Below are 26,167 nucleotides of genomic sequence, written 5' to 3' on the forward strand. Positions count from 1 at the left end.
AATCAAAACAACGAGTCCGGCTGCAGGGAGAGGTCTGACGGATCCATCATTCCTGTTCCATCCTGGGTCCCTGCAGGACAGAACCAGGAATTAGTCTGATCCAACTGAAGATCGTCATCATCTGATCTGAGATCCAGAACCAGGAAGGTGCTGGTTCTGATCCAGTGTGACCCTCACCTGGAGGAGGCGCAGTAGAAACCTGCAGGTTGACGATGTTGATGAGTTTGAACTCGACACTCGTACGTCCCGCTGTCCTCAGTCTTCATGTTGCCCAGAACCAAAGACGCGTCTCCATCCTTCATCTGCCAGTCCAGGAGACTCACTCGGTTCTGATAGGGTGCATGCCGGACCACTGACTGTTCCTGACCGGGTCGGACAAACAGAACATCTGAGTCCAGATCAGTTCGGCTCCATATCACAGCCTCTATGATGGAGACGTCAGCAGCTGGACAGGGCAGAGTGACTCTGTCTCCAGAACCAGCTGAGAGGTTCTGCTGACCTGACGGAGCAGAGAGGTCAAAGGTGAGACCAGGCCTTCTGACATTACAATGACCATCTTAGATCCTGTGTGACCTGGAACAGGAAGTGCTTTTATTTTGATATTTTCAGCAGAAAGAGTCCATTAGTGCTAATGTTGGACTTCATTAATATTTAAACTGTTATTGGGTCGAACTGGTTACTGGACCCAGTTGGCTGGGTGTGTGTGTGTGTGTGTGGGTGTGGGTGTGTGTGTGTGTGTGTGTGTGTGTGTGTGTGTGTGTGATTATGGCTGTAAGTGTTTGAAGCCCCAGCACAATGTTAATATTTAATAAAATCCTCACCCTGTTTGACTAAAGTTTCATTTTCAATGAAAAATTTTTCATATAAGACAAAAAATATTATGTAAAAGATGAGATTAACAAACTATGTCTCCTACAGCGACATTTATGTAAAACTAATTGTCTAATATCTAAAATAAATTTGCTTTGTCTTTTGCATTTTGACAGAAGTCACTGAAGCAAAACTGATTATGTTTAGAGGTAGAAAACATATTTTACATGTCAAAGCATCAGAAATGTTCTCAGCTTTAATTTAAGATATATACATTATAGAAATTGTATTAGAAATAAGGATGTTACTAACATTTATGTGACAGATTCATTTATGTGACAGATTCATTCACAAAGGATGTAAAAATGTGGAAATCTCTGCTTTAAATGACAGCATCACAGTCAACTGGTTAGTTCTTTGTAAATATTAATTTTTCTTTGAGGTTATTGTTTTAGGATCAAACTAGTTTAAAATGCATCATAATTCTCCTCCAGTAAGATAAATGTCATGTTGTTGTTCAGTCTGGGCTGAAGAATATCTTTAATTTGAGCATTTCTGTGGGGTTAGATGCAGTTTACCTCAGTCCCATGAATTAAACAGTCAACAATGTCAATAAAATGCTGGAGCACAATACTGTTGTCATGACGACGCCCCCTTCACATTTCCGCCTGAACTGGCTCTGTCACCCACAAATAAAGTTGTGTTAAATGTTTCTTTAACTTTTCCTTCTTTAAAAACTGCATTGTTCAGTTTAAAGCTCTTATAAACGTGAGCCACACTCGTCACAGACAACATTCATTTAAACTCGTTCTTTATAACAATGTAAACATCTTGGATAAGACGAGGTTCTGTTCAACGCCTGGTGTGACAGCAGTGATACTGCAGGACAGTCATCACCTCACAGCTCAGACTAACATCTGCTTCTCCTCTGCAGATGATGATTTCCAGCCACAGACAGACGCAGCGATGGAAACCAGCTCAAGTCTGTTCCACTGATTGGTGTTTAGTGTCGTTATGCTTCATCTTTAGCCCTTTCTAATACTGCTGTCCAGATACTGGTAACGCTGTCTGACCCATAAAACTCATAATATGGTTTTAGGTGACACTTTAATTGAAGGGGTGTGCATAAGAATCACATGACACTGTCATAAACATGGACTCTTCATGAATTTTACATGAATGTTGTCATTATTTTTAATCTTGTAATTCAAAGTAAATTGTAAACCTGCTGATCTCAGTTCAGTCTAACTTGTTTCTCCTTCATCCTACACCATCATCATCATCAATAATCAGACAGTATCAATACTTAAATCAGCAGATATGAACTTACAGAGCAGCAGACTCTGCTGTGTTTCCTTCATGGTTCCTCCTTCATTTGACGTTTTTCGTGTCTGACTGGAGACTCAGAGTAAAGAGAGACCGCCCTCTTCCTTAACGCAGCTCTGCTGCTCTCTCTCTTCATGATGCATTACTGATAGTTATTGGTCTATCATCAGTCGCCATGGCAACAGATCACCTGTTCCAATCAAAGTGATCATAATTGTCTTGTTCACAAAAATCCCAAACAAATTAAATTAAATATATTCCATATTAAACTCCTGAGGCCTGAACAGTGGTGCAGATGGTAGAGCTGTTGCCTTGCAGCAAGAAGGTTCTGGGTTCGATTCCCAGGGTCTTTCTGCATGGAGTCTGCATGTTCTCCCTGTGCATGCTGGGTTCTCTCCAGTTCTCTGGTTTCCTCCCACAGTCCAGAAACATGTTAAGTAAATTGGTCTCTCTAAATTCTCCCCAGGTGTGTGTGAGTGTGTGTGTGTGTGTTTATGGTTGTGTCCTCTGTGTTGCCCTGCGACACACTGGTGACCCGTCCAGGGTGGAGACAGGCAGCAGCTCCTGTTAGAAAATGGATGGATGGTTAAAATCCTGGCTGAGGCCTTTTCTGTGTTGTTTCCATGTTACAGTCCAATCAGTTGTGGGTCTCATTTCTAAAGGTTCATCACTTCCTACACAAAGGTTGTGATAAAAACCAACATGATGGAGAACATGTGAACATGTGAACATGTGGCTCCTTCCATCATCTCTGTCTCCTAGACACTGAGGTGGAGACCTGAGCAGGTTGCATCAAGATTCCTCTCAGATATTTAATTTCTCTCTGTAGCAAAAAGTTTAATTGTAGACCCTCTTTATAATAATCATTCAGAAAAACAGTCTTATTAATGCTTCCATTGATGAACCATAACTATAAATGAGGACATTTCTAATAAAAAAAGATCTATAAACAAGCTGACATAAAGTCTCCACAACATTTGGTCAAAGTTTTCTCACCATCACATTTCCTTCCTGTTATGGGGACCAGAGATAGAAACATTAAAGGTGACAAAGTTTCAGGATGAGACTGACTGCAGTAAACCGTCTCACTCAGCCGTAGCACTAATGGATGCATTACTGCTGCTGGACACTAATGGACAATAAGAGTCAAAGCATTCAGCCTGATCTACTGAAACACTACAGTGATAAACTCTCAGTGTCTCCTGACCCCAAACCCTCAGAGTGCAGAGGACATAAAAAACATGTAGGATAACAGAAAATGTACATCAATAATTGATGTATTATTGTTGCCTCCACTTATCAACAAACAACCTAAAATAACTAAAGTTTTGCTAAGTTGTACATAATGAAATAGCTAAGACATCCTGACATTACAAGTTACATGTGAATAAGTTATTTGGTTGAGAAGCATAATAATTTATTATTATGTAATACTCTTGTATAATAATTTTCAGTCAGATGTTGTCAATTATAATTATGGGTTTTTGCTATGCAGTCTCCTCCTCTCTCTGGACTGTCTGTCTGTCTCCTCTTTGTTTTCACATATGATCCTGTTAGAGATTTTTTGGTATTATCATTTTATTATTACTTTAGTTCACATTCAGCCTATAGATCACTGTGATTTTCTGTTTAAAGTGTTCTCTTCCTTATATGTGTATGGTGGTCACTACTGTCTGTTCAACTTCATGAGAAATAGTTAACACTGAGTTTCTCAGACCTTAAATCCTTTTGCAAGAACACCTCCTAATTTAGTAACTACCTGTGAACAGTCGTATTTTGTTTTGTTGACAGTATTGACCGAGATTTGAACCGGGCTCAGACCTTTGATCAGATATCACATCTGGAACTGGGTTGTTAGATGTTTGGGTTAGAAGGTTTACGACCTCTGTTGTTTTTCCTGACTGCCCCCTTGCCTGTTCTTCTTTGACAATAAAAACAGGAGCTCATGTGAGAGCAGATCAGAACTCTCTGTGAATTGCTCGGAGGAGCAGTTGGCAGAGACTTCTCCTTTTGCAAAAGCTTGACATGAGATTCATATACGTTGTCTGTGGTTCTTTCTTTTATGTAGGTTCGAAAGGAAAAATACCTATCAGATCCCATATCCTCACATATGATTGGTCACAAGGCTGCAATGCGAATCAAAACAAGCGATTCAGGAGTCACTGAAAGAGTGAAAGCTGAGCAGCCAAAGAGGAAACCAGTGTGGAGATCTCTCCCTGTCACTCTGCCTCCCTGCTCTGCTGTGTTTGTTTCCCTCCTTTGTAATGAAGAACGGCTCTCAGTCGGTGTTCTGATGACCTCAGCAGATCCAGTCGTTTACTTCAAAGAGCAGGTTTGTGACCGACCATCACTACAGTCCAAATCCTCACCACGTTCAAATACTTACCATTTTACATGGACTTAATGTCCATGCAAAATGAACTTGATAAATTGACTTATTAAGCTCTTTTTTTATTCAAATGCTCAGGCCACATGTTTAAGATGAGTGTGTTAAGCAGAGCTTCTTCAGTGACAGACTGCTGCATCCTAAATGCACTAAGGAGCATTATAGGAGATCCCTCCTCCCATCAGCTATAACCATCACTGCTCCCAGTAAATATGTTCCAGCTCCTCCAGGGAATCCCGAGGCGTTCCCAGGCCAGCAGAGGAACATCGTCCCTCCAGTGTGTCCTGGGTCTTCCTCTGGGCCTCCTCCCAGTGGGACATGTCCAGAAGTCATCCTAAACAGATGTCTGACCGTTAGATCTGTAAATATCTTTTATCCCATATATACTCAAAAGTTAACTTTATGGACTTTGAGATTCTTTAGTTTTCTTCTCCTATGTGTTTTTGTGAGATGTCTGCAGGAAACTAATAAGTGTGCCAGACTGGAAGCAGATACCAGCCACTCTGGAGACAAAACTAAGAACTGCTCTTAGTAAAACACCAAAAGGCTAAAGGGTCAAAGCTTGTGACCCAGACAGACACAAGAACTGCTTTGAGACCTCGACAGGAGATTCATTGTATAGAAAGATTTATGACTGTGTGTTAGCAGCTGGTTTTTGTCTCCCCCATCCTTTTAGTTATAAGGAATAACATCCTAACTTTTGATTGAAAGTTCATAAAAGCGGCCTTTTAAACTCCTTCACCTGGTGCCTCTTTCTGCACCAAGTGATGAGGAGGAACAGCTGCAGACCCTCGGTTCTGGAGGGGGATTTGGGTCCATTTAGTGTTTACAAATAATCCACAACAGATCAGCTGGTTTGGATGAATCAGTTTTATTTTGTTTAGATATTCACTTCAGTCAAACATCAATAATACTGAAATGGTGAATCTGTTATGTTTGTTCTGATGAACATGAATCTGTTCAGCTCAGAGTAAAATAACAGTTTCATTAATTATGAGTCTGGTGGGAAGATTAGAGCAGAACAAAACTCTACAAAACAAAAAAACTATGTAAACAAGCTTAGCTGCATTATTAGTTATTTACACTCATTTTCCATGTAACCAAATAAAAAACACCAGTTGATGCAGAACAATAAACATTTTAAACATAATAGAAAAAAAATGAGGTCTGAAAACTGCTTTACTTTTAATAAACATAAATATAATGAAGAAGAAGCAAGAAGAAACAAAACTTTATTAAATGTTGAACTGATTTTTCTGTATTTTTACATTATTATACGGGCGACTGTGGCTCTTTGGTAGAGTAGTCGTCTTGCAATCAGAAAGTTGTAGGTTCGATTCTAGCTTCCTCCTGCCACATGTTTATGTGCCTCTGGGCAAGGCACTTAACCCCAAATTGCCTACCGATCTGCGTATCGGTGTATAAATGTGTGTGTGTTTGTGAGTGCGACTGGGTGAATGTGACTCTAGTGTAAAGCGCTTTGAGTGGTCAAAAATGACTAGAAAAGCGCTATATAAGTTCAGTCCATTTACCATTTATTAGTCATCCTATAATTGCATCTGTGAAAAATTGCAGCATGAGCAGAAAACATGCAAGTTTCACCTGAATACAAGTCAGAGCCAACAAAACTATAAAAAACTGAATTATAGTTTATAAAATGTGGTACATTATGTTTTTCTCTGACTCTTTAAATTAGACCCAATAAATTAGGCATCATGGGGTAATCATGAAAAACCACATGATTGGCTAATTCAATCATGTCTGCACAACTAAAGGTAATTTTATTTATATAGCACATTTTCAGCAACAAGGCAATACAAAGTGCTTTACAGCAGTGGTCCCCAACCACCGGTCCGCGGACCAATTGGTACCGGGCCACGCAAGAAATAATGAACTACTTCCGGATCTTTTATTTTAAAAATCCTAAACCGGATTTTACCGGTTACGTCTTGCGCGTCAAAATTGAGCCAACTTGCAGCAGAATGAGTAACAAAACAACATCAGAGTGCTGTGAACCCTCGCTTTATCGCGGTTCACCTTTCACGGTCTCGCTGCTTCGCGGATTTGCATCATGCATTGTGTTCTGCATTCTGATTGGCTAAACAGTCTCTCCGCTTCTTCTCTACCTGTGTGTCAACAACGTTGCGGTTTAATATGTACACAAACGTAAAACAGCTTCCATATTTAACATAATCGATGGTGGCATGTCGGTTTATAAGAATCTTTTTGCCCAGAAGAAAAAAGAGCGACAACAGCCACCGATAACTATGTTCTTCTCTCGAAAAAACACACCTGCACCGCGGGCTTTAGAAAAAAAACCCCTACAGAGCGGAGTCAGGCTGCAGCGGCTCAGTCAGAAGAGCAGTGAAATACACGAGAGTCACTATTTGTCCTACTGTACTTTATTTTTTTTTTCATAATAATTTTTTATTTTCTCCAGTTCTAATCCAATAACTCGGGTCGCGGTGAGGCGGTGCTGATCTCTGCAATTTGAGCCCGGGAATCCGCTTTCAGTTCATATTAAAATTATTATTTTACAGTACAGTAGTTATTTGTAAAAAAAAAAAAATGTTTATACAGTATTTTTATTTGTTAAACAAATGTTTGGGCCTGTAAAAAGGTTTTGTTCTTTGGTTTCAATGTATTATGGAATATTTTATTGTATAATAATTGTAAAAAAATAAAGGTTCCTACTTCGTGGATTTCGCCGATCACGGGTTCTTTTCAGAACGTAACTGCCGCGAAAAACGAGGGTTCACTGTATTGCTGCTAAATCTGCTGCTGTCCGCCTCAGTAAAAATAATAAAAATCTATCTGGACTGATGTGAGTCAGTGCTCTGGAACTCCAGTCCTCCAGTAGCATTGACCTTTAACCTTTGCATGCATCCCTGCTGAAGCACACCTGGACCAGTGTTGGGATGCTGGAGCCTCCTTAGCATGTCAGCAAGTTCTGCAATGATCTAGTCAAGGTTCAGTTATAGATTCCTGATATAAAGAAACTATTTTTACAGATTAAAGTTTTATTGACTGGCTGAAAAAAGATGTTCTTTAAGTGATGAGTGAATATTAGGATGCAGTACGGCTGAGTGAATTTCTCTGTACTACATAGTGAACTCCTGTTTGAACTGATTCTTTTTCTTTTACTGTGATGATGGAACTGAATCATTTAACCCCTTAATGATCACCTTCAGAAGGCCTACATACAAGTCAATGGGTCCATGAAGACAGCAATGTCATGACGGTTAAAGCTGCAGTCTGCAAGCTTTATTAAGAAATAAAAATTACATATTTACTGAAGCTACTTTTCACAGCAGAAACTGACTGACCTCCATCCTCTGATATATCTGGTATAATTAGTTACCTTCTCCTCCATCAGCAGGACGGACCAACCTGCCATCGTTTGATTGTCACTTCAAATTTTTACTTAATTGAGATGAATTTGATTCAGGAAATGATTTGGATAGATGTCAATAAAACACTAGAATATATAAGATTAGTATAAATTTGATCTTTTTAATAAATACAAAGAGAAGCTCAATCCATGCAATAATAAAACTTCAGTTAGTTTCTGATTGAGCTTCTTTTATTAAGTAGTTATAATAATTGTGTAGCTTTTAAAGATTCAAAGTGGACGACATTGGACTGGTGGGAACACAGCCTAAAAATAAAATGTCACCTTTGAGTTTCAGTCCAGAAGTCATTGTACAAAACTATTTTATAATAATCAAGTCATGATTTATGACTGCAGGTTTATCTGTCAGCAAGAGAAAATCAACTCATATTTGCCAGATGAAACATCCATCCACAGCAGCAATAATCTGATGTAAGTCATGTCCACAGATTAAAGGCATTTATAGTAAATCTACAGATCAACTGGAGGATCTGAGCTTTTCTTCCTGAAACAAGCAGATTGTTTTTTATAGATCAGAAATAAAACAACAACAACAGCCAATAAGATCAATAAGATCAGACCAACTATCAGTCCGATGGATCCATCGCTGGTTCCTCCATTTTTCTTCTCTGCAGAAAAAAAAACACAAATCAAGTCAATGAGCCGATTGGATCAGATTTAACATCCAGAACCAGGAAGCTGCTGGTTCTGATCCAGAAACAAATTCTCACCTGGACTAATAACCTCCAGTCTGATGGTTCTGATGAGTTTAGTATCAAGGCTTCCTTCATTCTGGACTTGGCACTGATATAGTCCCGTATCGTTAATCGTCAGGTTCTTCAGAACCAAAGACACATTTCCTTTCTTCATCTGTTGGTCCACCAGATCCACCCGGTTCTGATAAGACGGGTTCTGTTTCCTTACATCAAACCGACCGTCTCTGAACAGAAGAACGTACTCTGAGCCCAGATCGGTTCTGCTCCACTGAACGACGATAACAGATGAATTGGCAGCAGAACTACAGGGCAGAATGATGGACTGTCCAGGTTCACCTCTGACCTTTACATGACCTGCAGGAGAGAAATCAGCAGAGGTCAGAGGTCAATGATATGTTCCATGTTTTTGACAGATGATTTGTGTTTTTTTTATTCCATACATATTTTCATTTGCTGCTGATACATAAACTCTCTACTGAGGGAGAATAAAATCTGTTTTTATTCTGTCCTAAATTGAGTTCATGAGTTTTATATCTTTCTGACCTGCTTCAGTCTTAAATTTGACCTTTGACCTTCGATCAGTGGACCTGCTGCTGACTGAAGCTCAGAGGAGATCAGACTTGTCCAGAATTATGGAACAGCTGATTATTAATCTGAAAATTCATCTCTTGCTGTTTTTAAGTTTCACTAAAACACATTTTGCTCTCAGTGGTTTTTGACACAATCTGAGTCAATTCATTGTTTCTGCTTTTATTTGAGTCCATTCATTCTTCATAGTGTGTTTTATTTCTGCTTTATTGCTAATTATTATATTTTGTAATTACTTCTGTCATGGTTTGACTGGTTTTGGTTCTGTACAGATCTCTGGTTACCTAAATGTTTTAAGCCTCTAAATGAACTGAGTTCACTGAAGATGGAGGCTGTGATGTTCAGCCTGTGGAAAGATTTCATCTCCTTCCTGATTCCCTGTAGAAAGTTATAGAAATTAATTTTCCTCTGACTGGTCAGATCAGAGAAAAACTCAGTGGAGTCAGAAATGTTTCTGCTTCATTACCTCAGAATCTGTCTGTCACTGAGGGAATCGTTTGGACAAACTGCCTTTACCTGGAAAACACCAGCTTTGCTTCATCTGCAGATTAATGAGTCCAGGACAGAATCAGAGATTATTTTACAAAAGTTGATAAAAAGATTTAAATGTCTGAATTATCAGCATAAAACTGATTATGACACATTTAGACAAAGATTGATGATGTATTTTATAAATAGATGGGGATCTAACACAGAGTCCTGTGGCGCCCCCTTGTGGACAAAAACTGATAACACAAACCATCAGCTATAGAGCACTGAGTATGGCAAGCTGTTCTAGCATAAAATCAGTTTCAGCTGAATGAAACACTTAATTGGATTAGTCACGATTAATCAGTTACTGAAATAATTTTCAACTAATTTACTTATTAATTATTAATTAGAGAATAAAAAACCATCCATTTGCAGAAAGAACAACATATTAAGAGCATTAATTATTAGTTTTTTAGGCTTATTTTCATGAATAAATCACCATCAGTGAGTTTATCAATATGATTCACATAAGCAGATTATTTTATGGAGTCACTGGCTGCATAAGTCCTGCAGTCACCATGTTATCTACAGTCAGAGATTATAATCTGCATGTGAGATTATAATCTGCATCTCATTTCTGAGCTTCTCCTTTATTCTATTTTCTGTGGTTCATCTGTTAAAATCTTCTGAATCCAGCAGATGATGTTGATATGAGTATTAATGCTGCAGAGCCTTTTGATCAATATGTGATTTTGCATGCAGTTAAAAGCTCAAATCAATAAATAATAACCTGATAGCTGCTGGGCTGCTGCAAACTGACTGAATTCATCATGTTAGTAAAGCATCTACTGCAGCTCTGCTGTGTTTCTATGCAGCTACAGGCTGCAGATCAGAGCAACGATCACTTTGGCCTCTCAGGGTCTGGGATTGTATCTGAAACTGTCCAAAAGTTTAGAATGAAAATCATTAATTAAAAGACTCTTAAATTATTGAGCAGAAACTGCTGTTCAAATCTACATGATCTAATGACTCTGGCTGTGAAACCACCAGGTCCAGGTCTGATGGGATTCATCTTTGCCAGGGCGACTGTGACCTTTGCCCTCAGACAGGCAGAGGTCACAGTCACCTTGGCTGTAAGTTTCCTCTTCCTGACGGTTCCTCAGATAGTTTCTGGCTCTAAAGCAGCTGTTGGGACACGTTGAATGAATTCCTGTGTGAACAAACGTCCTCAGTAAATGAAAGGCAAACAGCAAACGGCTGTTTAAGGTTATTCATTATCTCCATGAGACACTGAGCTGGTTAATCTAGAACCAGAATGTCTAACTGGTGGCTCTGGTCAGAGCTGAGCAGGAGGAATATGTTACAAAGGTCAGACTGAGAGGTCAAAGGTCTTCCAGCACCAAACACAGACCAGAGGTCAGGGTCATTCTGTCAGGAATATATGGATCACTGGAATAGGATTGTCTGTGAGAAACATGTAAACTATCAAACTACTGGTCCTCAATCATTTTCTATCATCAATCAATAAGTAATATTTAATCAAACGGTTCAGTCTGTGTGATTCTAAAGAGAGAAGAGCAAACGAGTCAGTTCAGACTAAACTCAGTAAAACCTTAGAAACTTTTTGATAACTTTTCATCCCCATCAGATTATTCCTGTTCAAAAACGTTACATAGATTTTTAACATGTTTTGCAACAATATTGCTCATATTTTAGTTTATCAAAAGAGATGAAAAGTGGAGAACATTTTGTACTCAACTTAAACCCAAAGGCTGAGATGGTTCTGTTACGTTTTCTTTTCTTTTCTGCTGGTCCAAACTGAACAGTCGATGTAGATCATCAATATTCAGACATATTTTATTCATGGAATATATGAACTGGTATAGATCAACTGCTATAAATCAGCTAGTATAGATCAACTGATATAGATCAGCTGATATAGATCAATTGGCATAGATCAGCTGGTACAGATCAATTGGCATAGATCAGCTGGTATAGATCATCTGATATAGATCAGCTGGTATAGATCATCTGGCATACACCAACTGATATAGATCAACTGGCATAGATCAACTGGTATAGATCATCTGGTATAGATCAGCTGATATAGATCAACTGGCATAGATCAGCTGGTATAGATCAGCTGGTATAGATCAACTAGTATAGATCAACTGGTATACATCAGCTAGTATAGATCATCTGGTATAGATCAGCTGATATAGATCAGCTGGCATAGACCAACTGATATAGATCAACTTGCATAGATCAACTGGCATAGATCAGCTGGTATAGATCAACTGGCATAGATCAGCTGCTATAGATCAACTGGCATAGATCAGCTGGTATAGATCAACTGGCATAGATCAGCTGGTATAGATCAGCTGGCATAGACCAACTGGCATAGATCAGCTGGTATAGATCAACTAGTATAGATCAGCTGGTATAGATCAACTGACATAGATCAACTAGTATAGATCAACTGGTATAGATCAGCTGGTATAGATCAACTAGTATAGATCAGCTGGTATAGACCAACTGACATAGATCAACTAGTATAGATCAACTGGTATAGATCAGCTGATATAGATCAACTGGCATAGATCAGCTGGTATAGATCAGCTGGCATAGACCAACTGGCATAGATCAGCTGGTATAGATCATCTGGTATAGATCAGCTGATATAGATCAACTGGCATAGATCAGCTGGTATAGATCAGCTGGCATAGACCAACTGGCATAGATCAGCTAGTATAGACCAGCTGGCATAGATCAGCTGGTATAGATCACCCTCCTGCTTCCTGCCACAGTTCCTCCTCCCTTCCTGCATCCTGTTTTATTTTTTATGAAATAATCATGAAGATGATGAAGAGATCACCAAACTTTCTATAGATTGTTTCCTGCATCAACATTTCCTTCCAAGAGTTTTTAGCCACATGACAATCTGAATATTACAAATATTAAATATTATAAATGTACATAATTAGAGGAATGAAACTCAAAAGTCTTTTTCTCTCCTGAAGATTAAAATAATTAAACTTCACTAGAGGAAGAGAAACATTTTTGTCTGAGTTTATTTCTGTATCTATAAATCATATGGCAGCAGCTTCTGACCAATCAGAGATCAGTTCCTACTGAGATCTGTGGAAACAAGATGGTGGACTTTAGTCACCCGTCTGTCAATCAGAACAGATTTTAGTACTTCAGATGATCTGGACTTTTAAAAGATCACATTTTAATCTGTGGCAACATTAATATAATCTTTAAGTCGTATTTAGAACAGCTTTGGGTTTTGTTCATTTTAAACAGGCATCTACACAGCCACCTATTCTTTACAAACATCTGCGATGCACACAGATTTCAGCCAGTTGGTCTGGATACCAGTTGATCTGTAACAGCGGATCAGAACCAGTGTTTTATGAATGGATCGGTCGGGTTCGTGAGCCCGGCCCGGTGTGGATCTGATGAGGATCTACTGACTTAGAAACTGATCTGAACTTTCTGCTAGTTCAGCTGTTGAACCGTGCTGCGCTCCACATCGTCTCTAGCTTTAATTAAACGTTTTATAACCTTTAATTATTATTAATAATATAATAATTATCAGAATTATAGTTGGTTTGGTGAAAGTTACATTTACTTTGTTTAAATTTGGATCAACCCAACATTTTACCAGTAGCTCCGCCTCCCATTTACCAGGAAGTCAGAGCTCAGATAGCGGCTTAAAGTCACAACCAGTTTAACCTCTTTGTTTGTAAACATCAATAAATAACTGTATTTATTATACATACTGCATCATTATAGTTATAAGTTTTCGCTACACTGTGTTCGTCCAGCTGCTCTGCGAACTATGAAACTCATCGCTGATGATCCAGGAGTTTCCTGATCATCTTTTGATCTGGATTACCAGATCAGAGAATCGTTAGTTAGAATGAAGGCGGATTAAAAACTCACCTTCAGCAGAGACAGAGCTGATCCACAGAGTCCAGAGCAACGAGACCTTTAATGAAACCATTTCTATCATCTGGAAACGCTGTTAGCCGTAAAGCTACTTTGGAGAGAAACGCGGAAGTCAAGATGCTGCTGGGACTGACGCAACGTGACGTCATGATGACGGGACTAATGGCTCCTTGAAGGAAACACAACCATGAGGTTCATTCACTACAAAGAACCGATCAAAGAATCAATTTTTACTATTTGAATTATATTATTCCTAATGTTTTATATTAATGTAGAAAAACTTGTTTTTATGAGTAAAATTCACTAAAAAGTCAAATCATCTGTCTAACGTAAAATTAATATTTATTCAATTATATGAAATATACACTGCCTGGCCAAAAAACAAGTCGCCACCAAAAAATGGTCAGACTCTCTAATATTTTGTTGGACCGCCTTTAGCTTTGATTACAGCCCGCATTCGCTGTGGCATTGTTTCAATAAGCTTCTGCAGTGTCACAAGATTTATTTCCATCCAGTGTTGCATTAATCTTTCACCAAGATCTTGTACTGATGATGGGAGAGTCTGACCACTGCGCAAAGCCTTCTCCAGCACATCCCAAAGATTCTCAATGGGGTTAAGGTCTGGACTCTGTGGTGGCCAATCCATGTGTGAAAAAGATGTCTCATGCTCCCTGAACCACTCTTTCACAATGTGAGCCCCATGAATCCTGGCATTGTCATCTTGGAATATGCCCGTTCCATTTGGGAAGACAAAATCCATTGATGGAATAACCTGGTCATTCAGTATATTCAGGTAGTCAGCTGACCTCATTCTTTGGGCCACAATGTTGCTGAACCTAGACCTGACCAACTGTAGCAACCCCAGATCATAGCACTGCCCCCACAGGCTTGTACAGTAGGCACTAGGCATGATGGGTGCATCACTTCACCTGCCTCTCTTCTTACCCTGATGCGCCCATCACTCTGGAACAGGGTAAATCTGGACTCATCAGACCACATGACCCTCTTCCATTCCTCCAGAGTCCAATCTTTATGCTCCCTAGCAAACTGAAGCCTTTTTTTCTGGTTAGCCTTACTGATTAGAGGTTTTCTTACGGCTACACAGCTGTTCAATCCCAACCCCTTGAGTTCCCTTCGCATTGTGCGTGTGGAAATGCTTTTGCGTTCACAATTAAACATACTCCTGAGTTCTGCTGTTGTTTTTCTTCGATTTGATTTGACCAAACGTTTAAGTAATCGCCGATCACGATCATTCAGGATTTTTTTCCGACCACATTTCTTCCTGGAAGACGATGGTTCCCCACCATCCTTCCAGTTTTTAATGATGCGTTGGACAGTTCTTAACCCAATTCTAGTAGTTTCTGCAATCTCCTTAGATGTTTTCTCTGCTTGATGCATGCCAATGATTTGACCCTTCTTAAACAGACTAACGTATTTTCCACGACCACAGGATGTGTCTTTTGCCATGGTTGTTTAAGAAATGAGGAGTTACTCATTGCATCAGCTGGGGTTAAATAACTTGTTGCCAGCTGAAAGATAATCGCCTATGCAGTACTTATCCAATAGGAGGCTTGTACCTATTTGCTTAGTTAAATCCAGGTGGCGACTTTTTTTTTGGCCAGGCTGTGTAGTACAGAGCCCAAAGGAAACTTATACATTGTAACTAGATTTATAACATTTCTGTATTTTGGTACCAAATGAATCCAGAGAATAAAATTTCACATTTTGGTCCATTTCTGGGCAGCAAAGTCTCCATATTGTTTGAAAAGATAATAATGTCTCTAGTTAATAAACTATGTTACCAAAAGTTTTGGCTCACCTGCCTGGACTCACATATGAGCTTCATGAAATCCATTCCTGACCCATAAGGTTCAATCTGATGTTGGTCCACCGCCTGCAGCTAGAACTCCTCTTCCTCATGTTGGAAGAGGAAGAGTTCAGGTCCAAACTGTTCCCACAGTTGGGATCGTCCAGAATGTCTTTATATTTTATTGTATATTATATATTGTATTATGTCATATCTTCAGTTAAATTCAAAATATATTTGATATTCATACAGTCAATAAATAATGTGAACATGAACCATAAAGTTAAAATTTAAGTGAACATGTTTGGAATGAAGATGTTTGAGGACTGGAGTTTTTTTAACACAAATTTTCATTAAAAACATTAAGTTTTTCCAACATTTTGAAATTTAGTCTGTTACTATTTTTTGACACAACTGCTGTAGAAAAAGTGAAGTAAACAATACATTTATATAAAATAATAGATAAAAGCAACAGTAATTTGTAGAATGGCTGAGTTTATACCTGAGTTTATCCAGGTGTATCTTCATTCTGATGCCTATAAAGCCTCAGCATTGAGGAGGTGGATTTATTTCAATAATTCACTTCTGTCAAACATATCAACATTTAACCAGCAGAACATAATATGACAGTAAACTAAGAGTCAATTTCAGCTGAATCTGGATTCAGATCAAGTAGAAACTGAACAGAACCGGATGAAACAACAACGAAGTGATAATCAATACTTTATTTTCTGATGTAGATCAAAATGGTCCCAAACTACCAAACCTTTCGTTTGCCTTGAGGCTCCGTAGTTGATGATGTAAAAGATAAGAATGATTTTGGTAAATGCATCCTGTTGACAGATTCTCTTTAAATAAACACAGTTTGGCGTCAGAGTCATTTAGAAACACTTCCTGTATCACATGACCTGCTGAACGCAACACGCGCACCGACACGGGGTTTGGTCTAAGGACTTGACGCATGCGCCGACGCATCGGTGATGCCAGATCCATGACTAGTCCAGCCGGATGTAACGGATGGACTATATTATGGATTCAATGGTTCGTTCTGATGATTGGGTTCGGTTCAAAGAGCCATAACTCCCATCACTATGATTTACGACAGTTTGCGACAGTACCAGCAGCATCTGCTGCTCCATGACCCACGTGACTTCCGCATTTCACTCCTTGTACCGTTACGGCTAACAGTGGATACAGGTTACAGAAATGGTTTGTTTAATGATCATGTTGTTCTGCTCGGCTCTTCGTATCAGTTCTGTCTCTGCTGAAGGTGAGTTTTTAATCCGCCTTCATTTTTACTAACGATTCTCACAAACTGTTAATCCAGAGTCAAAAGACGAACAGGAAACTGATGATACGATGATGACGTTGCTAGTTCACAGAGTAGTTGAACACACAGTGTAGCGAAACATTATAGTCATATTAGCCTCATAATAACAACAATAAAACACAATAAGACCTCAAATTTAAGCTACAATTTCACACAACAATTTTATCTCTTTGAGATGTTAATTAGTGAACATAGTTTAACTTATTTGGGAAGATAGTGAGGGGATGTTTCGTTTTGAACTTTTCTCTCCAATAAAGGTTTTTTTTAGAAGTTTTTAAAGTTTTTTAAGTGTTACCTGTTGATTGATTTGTGCCTCAGTGTGTCTCCCCTTTGGAGTTCATGTGCTCACAAACAGCAGCGTGAGATCAGATGGTTAGAGCGGTTGTCTTGGGAGCACAGCCATAGTGTTGCTGGGTTGCCAGTTTTCTGGTTGCCTTTGCCACTCTATTGGTTTTTAGTGCATAAATTTACACTAAAAACTTGGATTTAAGTGCTTTGTGGATAGAAACTATCAGCACAGCATTTATTTTTAGCCTGTTTAGGTAACAAACTCTTGTTAGAGTCTTAATCAGTTTTGCTCGTACAAGTGACAAAGTCTTCTGTAGAGAAATGTTGAAAGCACAAATATAGATCCTCTGGAAGTTGTGTTCGGCTCTCTCTCACTGCACTCTTCTTATTTCCATGTGGGAATTGATCCAGATTCACCTTATTGTTTTTAAATTACAGCCAATAGCGCCACAGTGTGGCATTATCTCAAATGACACCAGTCAAACCAATATGATCAACAACTACTGGGGTAAAGTTAGCCTTCCTGTTTACTCTGGAGACTCCAGTACAGACTGGACCTGATGACATCATCAACCCAGCTGTGAAAAACTGGCGACCAAAATATAACAAAATGTAAATTTATGAAGTAATTATGAGTTTCTGTATCACAAAGAGCATTTTTTTAGTTGATAGGAAAATGACAACATATTTAGGCCAACATGTTGAACACGCCGTGGGCCCAGAGCCGGGCTGTAACAGCAACCAATAAACAGATAAAATAATAAATCTGTCACCAGTTACTGTACATAAAGCCAGAAGGTTCTGAAAAGTGGATCAATATTTCATCAGAGTCACTAAGTTGTAACAGTGACTGTTAACCACAGAAGTGACTTGGTGGACATGAAGCACTTTATGCTGCCATGGAAGGACACAGTCCTCTTTGACCTTTAACCTCTCTGCTCTGTGTCTCCTTTTCTACAGACATCACAGGTTATTCTGGACTCAACGTCACTCTGAATTGTACAACTACTGAGAACAAACCTGTCGCTGTGGAGTGGCGCAGAACTGATCTGGGGGATGAATTTGTTCTTCTGTACAAAGACGATCAGATTGATTCATCCATCCAGCATCCAGATTACAAGAACCGAGTGGATCTGGCAGACAGACGGATGAAGGATGGAGACGTGTCTCTGGTTCTGATGAACGCAACGACTAACGATAATGGAACATATGAATGTCGAGTTCGAAATCAAGGAAGCCTGGATGCTAAACGGATCAGAACCATCAACCTGCGTGTTTCTCCTCCTCCTCCTCCAGGTGAGTGAGTTGAACTCTGGATCAGAACCAGCATCTTCCTGGTTCTGGATCCCAGAGAAACATCTGGGATCAGATCATTTGTTTAACTGATTCTAGTTCTGTCTTTGTCTGCAGGAGACAAGAACTCAGGAAACCAGGACGGATCCGTGGGACTGATAGTTGGTCTGATTGTGTCTCTGCTGGTGTTTTTGTTCTAATCTATAGAAAACAATTTGCTTGTTTAATGCAGAAAACCTCAGATCCTCCAGTTAATCTATAGATGAATGAATGCCTTAATCCTGTAAAGATAATTTGCATCAGATTATTGCTGCTGTTGGTGATTTTCTGATCGATCAGCATGAACTGATTTCCTCCTGCAGGCTGTTTCCTCCCTGCTCTGATGTTTCAATAATCACAACTGATCAACCTTCTGATCTCATCAGCATTATAAAACTATTTTACCTGTACCATCAACCATGGACTGAAATGCTTTATAAGTCACTGTGCTGTCCTCGCCCTGAGATTTCCAGTTTTCAGCAGCTAGACAGCAAATTCTGCAGAGTTAAATTAACACTATGCCGAGTCTATTTGGTCCTTATCAGAATTGGTGTTAATTTAACTCTTTTCAGAGTTATTTCACCCAGAAAATGAGTAATTTTAACACTTGAAAGAGTTATAACTATAGTTGAAATAACTCTGTAAGAGTTAAATTAACACCAATTCTGATAAGGACCAAATAGACTGGGCACAGTGTTGATTTAACTCTGCAGAATTTGCTGACAGCCAGACAACGACGCTCCAATAACCAAACTTGTTTCTTTTCTCCTTGCTTATTGAAGAGTGACCTCTGACCCCTGCCATCACTTTGGCCATCATAAACTGAAACATACAAGACTGAGTATTAGCCAACGAACATCGCAACTTAGCTATTCTAGCTGCTAGCTAAAAATAAAAACTTTTCCTAAATGACTCCAGCGTACAATTATTTACACCAGTTACATAAAACGAAGAGACAATTATAGCTTTAACAATTAAAAAAACACTTACGAACAAATCTTGTCTGAAACACAACGTATAAGGATAATAATCAGCTTAAATCATGAACTGTTCGTGTTGCTTTCCACCATCTTGGATCTATATTCTTTTCTAGCGTCACCAAAACATAACAGAATATCCACCAGGGGGCGCTCTAGTGCGGTTTTCAGCCTTGCTGGTCCAGTTTAATTTACAAAAGGCAGTACAGTCAGATTTTCTCATTTCTTACCTGATCCAGACCTGAACTGATCCTGGATCCTGGATAGAATCAGATTATATCTGTAAAAATCTTTCTTCAGATTAGTCCAGATTGATTTTTAATGGAGATTTAAATTATTTTTGCTTTGCTGTTTATCGTTTACATATTTCACATCAGTGGATTGTTCTTCATTGTTCTTCACATGTAATCAGTGAATCTGATGAACATAAAATGTTTCCTGGTAATTTTAGTAATAATCTGAGGAAAATCCTCCTTAAAGAGCCTTGAAAGGCTGTAAAGACATGAAGCATCATCAGGATCCATGTCGGCACCAAGAGTGAAGAGAAAAATGTTTGAAATGTGGAAAGAAAACATGAAGAACAACCTGATCATCATATGAAGAATTTTATTTCATTGAGATTTTTTCTGCTTTCTGTTCATATTTATTCTGACCTCACTGTGTTTTCATTTGATTTACATGTTTGTGTCTTTTTATTGAAATGTTTTATGTTCTCCAGTATTATGGTGGATTAAAGTCGGATAAATTTCACTGATTCAACTTGAATGAATTGAAATAATTTGGGATTTAGTTTGAACTTCAACATGAATAACTCCTGACTGCATTTGGACTGTAAAACAGTTGATATGTGACACCAAACAGAAAGTTTGTCTGAGCATCCTGACCGTTAGCCAGTGTTTCCTCCTCCTGCTGACAAAGACGAGCAGCAGGAAAATGTTCAGTGATCCAGGCTGTTAGGAAGGAAACACGGAGAAACCAGGTGGAGGCTGTTATGCTGCACCAGGTTCCACAAACCAGACAATCAGGGACATTTTATTTCTGCTTCTGTTTTCTGAGAAGGTTTAGATCCGGACCAGGATCGTCTGCATGGAGTTTGTTCTCCCTGTGGATCGGTTCTGGTTCTGGTTCTTCAGCTTCAACTGGGAACGTTAAGCTGTAATCTGAGCTCTGACTTCCTGCTGAATGAAAACGTTGGCTTGTTCCAGAAATAAATGTGTTTGTAGCCATAGTCACTATTTAACCTTCAGTTAAAACACAGAAACCAAGTGAACAGCAGCAGAACTCGGAGCTTTCAGGTCCGTTTACTAGTCAGCAGAACCACATCAGTCAGAGGAAGTTTAAGAGTCACATTTCCAGATTTACCAGAAACTCAGATACTAAAAACTAGACGTGATTTTGTTCAAAGATTTCAATCTATGTGATTAATGAATAGAAAATACTGTGTTAAAGTTTCAGCCCTAATCCAGGTTAATTTAAACTGATAAGAAACCAAAACAATAAATATATTAACATTAATAAGAGAAATAAATCAGCACCAAACATAAAGACTGGACATCATGTCCATGACCAACAGCCACAAACAGCGACTTCATCCAACATTAAGATCATAAACAGTAACTGACCTGCAGATTCATTATTTATTAAAGCTTCAACAACTTAATAAAACTTTAAATGTGTTCAGCCAAATGTAATAAAAGTTCCTGCAGAGCCGAAGATCAGTGACAGTGAGGCCTGGTGATGATTTATTAATAAAAACTAATCAAGTTCAACCAACCAGGAACATGAAGACGGATGAACAGAGAATCCAGACAGGAAGAAATAAAAAGCAGGAGTTTAAATAACTACTGAGACTGAACAGAACCAGAACCACACTGTAAAACCAAACCAGTTATCTTTACTAAAGCAGCTCATGGTGGGAGATTCCTCTGGTTTTTACTCATTAAAAAACTAATAAATCAAAATCTCTCTAGAAAATAATGTGTTCAAGATCATCACTGGTAAAGAATCCTGGTTTAGAAGGTTTATGAGTTTATCATGTTTATTAGGAATCAGGATTATTAAATGTATATTATAACTATAATCAGTTTGTTTTTTAAATATTACACAATAATTGCTTTTTTCTTTTTATAAAGATGACAATTCAATTTATTTCTCAGAAATTTATTGTAAAAATAATGCAAAAGTAATATTTTCAGTATATAAAGTAGAGTAAACATTTCACCAGATAACTAAACTTTAAACATCAGAAATATTTTATTTCAAAGATCCAAACATTTAAATCCAAACTGAACAATCTGATTCTTTCTCCTTCTGCTCTGATTATTGATTATCTGTTGATGTTTCTGATTTGATCTTACAGTCTCTGTATTTTCTCCTGATTGCTGCGTCTGATCAGGTTTTGTGTTGTTGATAACACAAAAACATGAAACTATGGCAACACACCAAGCAAACACATCAATGCTGCAAAATGCAACAACAGAAAAATGTTCCAACCAGAGAAACAATCAGAGGAAACAGAAGCAGAAACCAAGAAAACAGAAAGAAAGAAGCTGAAGCAGAAAGTTCAATAAAAACTACAAACATTTTTCAGACGCAGAGAGTTTCTAATAATCTGAATCACTTTTAGAGATGAACCACAAACTGTTTAATAACAGGAGATTTTTAATAACTCCTGCTATTAAAATAACAGTTATTAAAACTTTGAACCAATTCATCTTCAGTTTAGTTTGATTTATGAAGAAAGTCCAAGTTTATGAATATAGAAATCTGAAAGATTTTAGTTTGTATTAAATTTAGAATGACTAAAAGTTAAACTAGTAGAAGTGCATATGTTTCATAAATCTGCTTGTAAATCATCTCCTGGTTGATCAACATATTGATCATGATCAGATTTATTCATTCTGCTAGAAAATGACAAACATTTTGAGTCACAACTAAAGTTTTTCTAACTAAAGTTCAGCCTGACGGAGGAATTACTGCAGGAAGCTGAAGGTCCGACATCCTGTAGATGTTTGGTTCTGACTGAGCAGTTTGGACATTATTGATCATTTATTTAGTAAATTATTGATCCTTCATTAGTGCGATCGGCTCCAGATAATATTTCAAAGCAGCAGTAAAGAGGAAACTGACCTGCAGCGTTTCATGGCGGCCCACTGATCCTCCTGCATGCTCCTCCACGTTGCCAGGTTTGACTCTGTCCTCCAGTACACTCTGTACTCTGTGACCCAGCAGCTCTGACTCCGCCCACTCTGGAAAACACAGGTGGAGCTGCTGCCAGGTGAGCAGCTCAGGTACAGGCAGAGACACGAAAACGTCAAACATCCAGGAATGTTTCAGTTCACAGCAGGAAAAAGATCCTGAAATAACAGAAACAAAAAGAATCATCACCAGAGATCTGATCAGGTAAAGTCAGAGAGAAAAACTCACTTATTGGTTAAATATTGACTCACTTATTGGTTACATATTGACTCAGTTATTGGTTACATATTGACTCAGTTATTGGTTACATATTGACTCTGGTCACCTGGGAATGATTTACTAAACTCACTGAAGAATGTGAAGGTCACAAACTGGAGCTGAGAGGAGAAAACTGAAACACCTCTGAAGGTTCAGGGTCAAAGGTCAGAACAGAATAAAATACTGAATGATCTGAGTTCATAATATTTATGCTCCACATCTTTTTACTGTCAACAATAAAAATAAGACATTTGGTTATTAACGTCTCTTCTGCTTCAGTGATTTTAACTCATAAGTTCATAAACATCAGAAAAACATTTATTAGTTTAATATGTAAATAAAATCAGCAACTTGACTGATTCCTCAGACGACCTTTGACCTCTGCTGTGGAAACTTTAACTCTCCTGTTTCTGATTGGCTCCAACACTCAGAATAAACATTTTATCATTAAAGCTTCATTTGTTGTGAAATGATTTATTCTCACTGGATTTCAAAGATAATCTGGAATAAAACCAACAGTTCATGTTCCAACTGAAAATCTGACCCATGGTCAAAATATTAATTTACATTTTATTTAGTTATTGTTTTACATCCTATTTATTCATGTCATTTAAATTAATACTCTGTTCTTCAACGTCTCATTTGTAAGAGGAAGATTTTAGAGGAAAGAGTTTCTTCTTTAGTCTGTAATATTTCTAAAGTTCAGTAAACATCCTGATGAAAATCTTCATTTGTTCAGTAAATTATTATTATTTTAGGATTAAATAAAGTAACTTGACATATTGAAGTGATTTTGTTGGAGTTTATTTAATATTCATAGAGCTGCACCAGGATGATATGAACCATGTTGAGACAGGAAGTCTTTTATTGTGAAATCCTTCAGCATCATAAACTAATCATTGTTCTGATTATTAATAATCTATAATCAAACAGCAGCAGCTCAGGGTTTAAAATATCCAGTAAAATCTGTCCTTTGTATTTATTTTATAATCTTATTTATTATAAATCCATCAGTTTTTCATCATATTTTCATAAACTCTTCATGTTTACAGGATTTACTCACCTGTGGAGGTGAATTTGTTATTTTTGTTTTATTTTATTTATCTAACCGTTTATGAATAAATATAAATGTTGTGCATAAATTTAACCTCTGACCCCGCCCACCTTTATATGAGCAGCTGTGACCTCTGACCTCCTGCTGCTGATGTAAAGAGGGAAACATGTCTGAGTTTGTCTGTGTGAGACGTGCAGCCTGATGCAGGAATGAAGGAGATCGCCATGGAAACCAGAACCAGTCTGGACCGGTTCTGGTCCGGTTCTGATTGGAGCGGTGCTGGGATGACCCAGAACCAACTGGTTTCATTTAACCTCCATCATGTTTGTTACTGATTATTATTAAAAGGAAAAGAGAAAATGAGTCTGCCTGTCTGTCTGTCAGTCAGTCAGTCAGTCAGTCAGTCAGTCAGTCAGTCTGTCTGTCTGTGACCTAATGAGGAAGAACTGATGTCTGGTGTTTTCCCTCAGTACGGACTGCCAGGCTGCTGCTGTCAGTCAGAGGAACTGAAGTTTCTTGGTTTGTTGATTTGTTGAGTACAATTTTTCTCTTGCATAGTGTCACCAGATGTTCTGTGTGACCCGGTGAAGGTGAAACTCCCAGCCGCTTCCAGACCTGCAGGACTTTCTCCAGGTTTGGTTCTGACTCCCAGAGGTTCTGGTTTGGACTTGTTCGGGTCACATGTCATCAACTTCTAGTCAGATTCTCTTCTGAAATAAAATCACTTAAAAATGAATTAATTCTGAAGCTCATTGATTCTCAGGCATTACTTACATCTGCTGAGATTATGGAGCCTCTGGAGACAACAGTGCAAAGAAGGATTCTTCATAAAATCAAGAAAGTTATGGACAACCTTGAGCATCCTGCCAACAGCATCACCATCTTCAATAACTCGGAAGAATGTGAATGAGTTACAACATCATTTTATTTCCCTTTGTGATTGATCAAGTATTTTTGACCCTTGTGTTGTCTTGCGGGTCAAACTGACCCATTACCATGTTTAGCTGTAGAAAAAATACCGTAAACAATCTTTTTCCAACTTGAAATTTTATGACTTTTCCTAAATCGACCCCATCATTAGAAAAAGTGATTGTTTGGTTTTGTTCATGTTTCCATGTGGGCTGTACACACCCGCATACACCCCCCGCACCCCACACACACACACATCAAATAAACTGGTGTGAACTGAACTTGTATTTGACCTGCAGCTGCAGCTAACGCCTCACATCACACAAGCTCCCAAACACAACAACAAATCTCAGAAATGATAAAAGCAAATTCAGTATTCAGGATAAAGGTATCCTGAATCAAATTCAGAGCAGCTCTAGTTGATTCCTTACTGAAGCTGAGTAAATGTTTCACTGTGCAGCAGGTCATAGGTTGTATGCTGTTGTTGCGCAACACCCCCCTTCTCTCTCCTTCCTCTCCTGAGGGGAGATGTGCTACCAGCTCTCCTTCTAACGGGTTAATTGAGTTTCCTAAATCTGCTGGGATTTATCCTGTCCAGAACTGTCCGGACCTCCTCCGTGGTTCCCGCCTCCGGCGCCGCGGACGCCCGCCGGACATTCCCCGTGGGAACCCTCCTTCGTCTCCGCCCACCCTTGTTGTGTTTTTTCTTAGACATTTTTTGGGGGGGTCGTCTGGTAGCAGCTGTGACCTCTGACCTCCTGCTGCTGATGTAAAGAGGGAAACATGTCTGAGTTTGTCTGTGTGAGTATTCTGGAATGAAAATATTTTCATAAGACTAAAAACCGTTTATCAGGACTGAGACGTTTTATTAGGATTTATGCAGCTTTTCATCTTCCTTCTCTTTTATAAATTAAATAAAAATGTTTAAAGTTTAAGAGGCTAATAAAAATGCAGATTGACCTTTGACCCCAGCCTGCTGCTTTCAGTTCCGATGAATATTTCAGTGACGGTTCCTGAACGTGTCTCAGTGTCTCAGACCTGAAGCTGCAGACTGTTAGAATATGAATGAAATCCACCTGAAACACCTGAACAAGTTCAAACTGATCCTCTCCCTCTGATTGGCTGCTTTTCTCCAGGTGTTTTTAACGGTTTTACCAGAGAAAAGGTTCAGTTTGAGTTGATTTGTGTTTTTATTTATTTGTTTCTGATGCATTAAAATAATTCAAAGAGAAAGAGAAATGGAGGAGTCCATTTGTGATGCCTCCTCATCAAAATATGAAAAATGAAGTTTTTCTTTTTTCTTCATGTTCTGCTGAGATCCATAACATATTTAACACACATAGAAAATATTCATTTTGCTGCTTGTTCAGAT

General features: G+C 38.5%; 2 protein-coding genes and 1 long non-coding RNA gene across 8 annotated transcripts in view; 2 read left to right on the forward strand and 1 right to left on the reverse strand.

Moving 5' to 3' along the window:
• Positions 1-2,182: 2,182 nt before the first annotated feature.
• LOC116734114 (butyrophilin-like protein 8) overlaps positions 2,183-26,167 on the reverse strand; it is a 47,436-nt gene continuing 23,451 nt past the window's right edge. The window contains exons 1-5 of one of the 6 annotated variants that reach the window (XM_032585280.1): positions 15,462-15,667; positions 13,637-13,811; positions 8,645-8,983; positions 8,495-8,542; positions 2,183-2,326 (exon numbers count right to left, since the gene is read on the reverse strand). In XM_032585280.1, the coding sequence (XP_032441171.1) occupies positions 2,289-2,326; positions 8,495-8,542; positions 8,645-8,983; positions 13,637-13,706 (495 nt within the window). In that variant the 5' untranslated portion in view covers positions 13,707-13,811; positions 15,462-15,667 and the 3' untranslated portion in view covers positions 2,183-2,288. Of the gene's footprint in view, positions 2,327-7,870; positions 8,543-8,644; positions 8,984-13,636; positions 13,812-15,461; positions 15,668-26,167 lie in introns of those variants that run through there. The other 5 variants (XM_032585282.1, XM_032585277.1, XM_032585281.1 and 2 more) reach the window with 5 other exon arrangements.
• On the forward strand, positions 5,969-7,793 carry LOC116734117 (uncharacterized). The gene is made up of 2 exons (XR_004342172.1): positions 5,969-6,184; positions 7,730-7,793. It is a non-coding gene; the product is annotated as an uncharacterized LOC116734117 (long non-coding RNA).
• LOC116734115 (coxsackievirus and adenovirus receptor homolog) lies at positions 16,566-18,816 on the forward strand. Its single transcript, XM_032585284.1, has 3 exons — positions 16,566-16,719; positions 18,028-18,363; positions 18,478-18,816. The coding sequence occupies exons 1-3, from the start codon at positions 16,656-16,658 to the stop codon at positions 18,558-18,560; spliced, it is 483 nt and encodes a 160-aa protein (XP_032441175.1). The 5' UTR covers positions 16,566-16,655; the 3' UTR covers positions 18,561-18,816.

Source organism: Xiphophorus hellerii, chromosome 15, assembly GCF_003331165.1.
Source record: "Xiphophorus hellerii strain 12219 chromosome 15, Xiphophorus_hellerii-4.1, whole genome shotgun sequence".
NCBI lineage: Eukaryota > Metazoa > Chordata > Actinopteri > Cyprinodontiformes > Poeciliidae > Xiphophorus > Xiphophorus hellerii.

Coding starts and splice junctions, on each gene's coding strand:
- LOC116734115 (XM_032585284.1), top strand. CDS start 16,656: ATGGTTTGTTTAATGATCATGTTGTTCTGCTCGGCTCTTCGTATCAGT. Junction 16,720..18,027: donor CAGTTCTGTCTCTGCTGAAG/GTGAGTTTTTAA, acceptor CCTTTTCTACAG/ACATCACAGGTTATTCTGGA. Junction 18,364..18,477: donor TTCTCCTCCTCCTCCTCCAG/GTGAGTGAGTTG, acceptor CTTTGTCTGCAG/GAGACAAGAACTCAGGAAAC.